The following is a 3,759-nucleotide window of genomic DNA, read 5'->3' on the forward strand; positions in this document are numbered from 1 at the left end:
CTGAACCTCTATTTAAGCTATCCTTCTTTTCTAATTTCTTGCTTTGTTTACATTTCCTTGCAGTTCAGTTGATAAATTTGTGGCATTGGCAGAAGCACTCCACTAGATTCCGATGATTCAAGTCTAACAAACAACCATGATATAGTACCAGCAGCAGTTGAGGTTTCAGTTCTGAGCACGCACCTGTTCATGGAACAAGCCGCGGCTGCTTCACAGCAGAGCTAGCTATGGGAGAAGCAACGTAATTAACCACCTTGTTCTCTGAAATGTAGATAAACAGTGGACTACTGGATTTAACATAGGATCCTGCTGCTGATAGATATGTTTGGGGCATGACCTGAATTTCTATTCGTCTTTTTCCGTTGATATTGGTTTATTTTCTCTGAATTGTGCATGGTTACTGCAAGAGGTGGAAGACATCCATCACTTGCTGATTCGACATGTGAAAACATATTTTCACAAGTGCCAAGAGAATTTTTGAGCAACCTTAAAATGACAGTGAACAGGAAAAAAAATCAAGGAGCCTGAGAATGTAAGACTACGGTTGCACATAATTCAAATGAAAAGCTAATATGATCTGAGAAGCATAGATGCAACCTTTTTCACATTCAAACAATTAGACTGCAGTTTCTTAAACCAAAAAATCTTCTAACTAATAATAACAGTCCAAACATGGTTATGTGCATCACCATTCAGCGCACACTTTTCTGAACAGAGCAACGGAGTGTTTTAAGAAGCCATAGAAGCAACATAATGTGCGCAAATTCAGATAACTCAAATGCTGTGCCCAAATTCAGGCCAACAATTTTTCATTCATATCTGAAATTTTTATTACAACATGACTCGTTACTCGGTACATTGAGGACTTGCTTAACTCGAAGGTTCACCGACACGGACTCAAGAAAGGTTGCTTGTTTGGTGAAGCAACAACAATACGGTTTTGCTTCGGGATTTTGCAGCTGAGATCCCGCATTCCCCTTTGAGCACGCAGAGTTGAAACTGGAGTCACCTTCACGCTAGGTGAAGCAGCAGAGACAGGCAGTGGTGAGTTTGACAGATGGCCGCAATATGATGCCACCTTTTTCACATTCTTGACTATTAGAGTGCTGTATCTCAAACCAAAAAAATCTTCTAACCAGTAACTGTCCCAAACATGGTTATGTTGCATCACCACTCAAACGAAGTATTGTGAAATCAGAGATGAACCCATTGGATCTGTGCCTCAGTGAGCAGCAGAATGCTGTAAGAAGCCACAAAAGCATACAAGAATAAATAGATACGAAAAGATTACTCAAATGCTCTGCAAAATTCAGGCCAACAATTTTCTCATTCATAACCAAAATTGATTACAGTATGACTTGATAGTCGGTACATCAAGGACTTGCTTAGCTCGAAGCTTCACCCACACAGACACACAAGAGTTCACTAACCAATGTTACTCTTCGGAAACTGCTACTTTAACTCACTAAGATGCCAATGCCTAAGAATCCAATTCAGCCAAGATTAATTTTACAGGAGAGTCAGCATAGTCTCCAAACGCTAGGCAGCTCACATGATTATGTGTGTATCGACAAGTTCAATTCTACTCCTTTTTCCTGCTACAAGCCGGGTAGCAAACGGGCGTTTTGGATTTTGCGGCGAGTGCGTCTTACGCTCTGTCTCGTGCCGGAATTGCAGTACATGAGTTTCCTTTTTAGGCTCATCTGCTTTACTTTGATTTATTGAAAATGCCCTTTATTTACTTAAACCCTTAACTTAGGACCAGGTGTGGATGTAGTGTAACTATGCCGTACACATCTTAACAAGATTTTTGCTGCCTAGCTAGATGGAGACTCTGCTGACACTCTAGTAAAATTACTAATGACTGAACGGGATTCAAAGAACACTAGAAATCTTGGTAAGCAAGTGCAGAACCTAGAGATGCAAAGATTAAATGAAACTTATGTGTGCATGGTTTAGGAAGCAACTAAAAGACCAGGGAAAGCGTAATACCACTGGACGAAGCCAAGGAATTGGTTGCTTCCTTGGTGCTGTGGATTTGCATCGCTTCAGCAAAGTCCCGTCGACGAGCCATCTCGAGGAGGTGAGCTTGATAACGCCATGCTTGCTGTCGTGCTTGGAGCAGCTCCTCAGGGGACTTGGTCACGTCGGAGTAATGGATCCACGGGTCGTTGAACTGCACGGTGTTCACCATCTGCTCCACCTTTCGCCGGGCCTCCGCTCGGCTGCGCTCGATGTCGCGCCGACGGCTGGCCTCTTCTTCGGAGGCAGAGCGAGCCTTGTCGAGGCGAGCCATGGTGAGGCGAGCGTTCACGATCAGTTCGCGCATGCTGATCTGCGGCTTCGGTTGCACACTGGGCGCAGCAGCAGTGGCAGGCAGTGGTGTAGAGCCGACGATAGAGCAAGCCTTGGAAGCGACCTGACGAGAGACCTTCTTCACAGGCGCAGCAGCAGTGGCAGGCAGGCAGAGTGGAGCCTTGGAAGCCGGGCCCTTGCGGTGGTGGCAAGCGGACTCCTCGTCTTCAGCCATCTGGCGCCCACGGGCACGGATCGCGCACCGGACGTCCCCGGGGTCAGCACCAGCAGCGGCCGGCAAGGTGGTGGCAGTATCAGAGGCATCGAAGGAGCCGGGCATCGCCGGCGCATGGCTGCGTTCTCCGTGGTTGACACACCAGACACGGACGGGATCAACACGGGCCGCCTTGGCAGGAGCAGCGACATCAGATGCGGCCGTGGCGGCGTGGTGATGGGGACGCCCTCCATGGTCGACGCCGTAGCGGCGGAGTTCTTGGGCGGCTGCGGCGGCCTCCTTGGCGAGGCCGTCTTCCTCGAGGCGGCGCTGGAAGTCGGCGTCCCAGCGGGCCAGGGACTCCCGGGACTCACCGGTGGCCTTGGCAAGGCTGTGCTTGGTCCAGTACTGGAGCACCCTCTCGAGGGCGCGCGAGGACACCCGCGTCTCTAGCGGGAGGGCTTGGGCGGCGGCCGGGCGATAGTCCCACGCCGGAGCGACGAGCACCTTGCCGTCGGAGCTACGGAGCTGGAGCACCTTCGCCGCCATCGATGGCGTGTCCTGGATTGGATCTGGGGATCGGGGAGGGAGGCGAGCGAATCGAGTTGGAGCCGCTGCCCCCACCGCAAGCGCTTTTATTCATCGGAGAGCTCCTGGTTCTTGCCGGAATCGGATTACCAGCTGTCGCCAGTCGCCGGCTGAACTGGAAATGAACTCGAACTCGAATTCACAGGGGGCAGTGTACCCGAGCTCCGCGGCGCTAGCCATGGAGATCTTCAGGTGGCGCGCTCGCTGATTTCCCAGAGATCCCCGAACCGCAGCTCCCCCCGGCGCGAGGAAGACGGCTGCATCCCTCCGTCCGCTGTCGCGCCCCGCGCCGCCTCATCCCTCCGTCAGCCGGCGCGCCCACACGCGGGGCTCTGTTCCTCTGCTCCTTTCTTGGCTCCGGCCTCTCGGGCTCTGCTGCTGCCGAGGGCATTTTCTTTACATTATCAAGACTTCTATTCCTCAAATGATCAACATATCGTTTTACAAGTGCTTGGGAAATAAAGACGGGCATAGAATCACGAAAAATGCCTGCAGCTACCGAGCTCCAGTGCTCTTGGTATTTGAAATTTTTTAAAAAACACACTTCGGATGCTTAAAAAGTCTTAAAACAAATACGTGAATATGTACACATGTTCCTAAGGCCTGGTAAAAATCTGGAAAGAAATACATTGTATTTTAGGAAATACAAAAAAATTGACAGA

General features: G+C 50.0%; 1 protein-coding gene across 1 annotated transcript; it reads right to left on the minus strand.

Moving 5' to 3' along the window:
- Positions 1–770: 770 nt before the first annotated feature.
- LOC123086084 (uncharacterized) lies at positions 771–3,515 on the minus strand. Its single transcript, XM_044507791.1, has 2 exons — positions 1,993–3,515; positions 771–1,240 (listed from the first exon to the last, which is right to left on the minus strand). Exons 1-2 carry the CDS (start codon positions 3,056–3,058, stop codon positions 1,158–1,160), a joined length of 1,149 nt encoding a protein of 382 aa, XP_044363726.1. The 5' UTR covers positions 3,059–3,515; the 3' UTR covers positions 771–1,157.
- Positions 3,516–3,759: the final 244 nt, after the last annotated feature.

The sequence above is a fragment of the Triticum aestivum genome, chromosome 4A (genome assembly GCF_018294505.1).
Source record: "Triticum aestivum cultivar Chinese Spring chromosome 4A, IWGSC CS RefSeq v2.1, whole genome shotgun sequence".
Lineage (NCBI taxonomy): Eukaryota > Viridiplantae > Streptophyta > Magnoliopsida > Poales > Poaceae > Triticum > Triticum aestivum.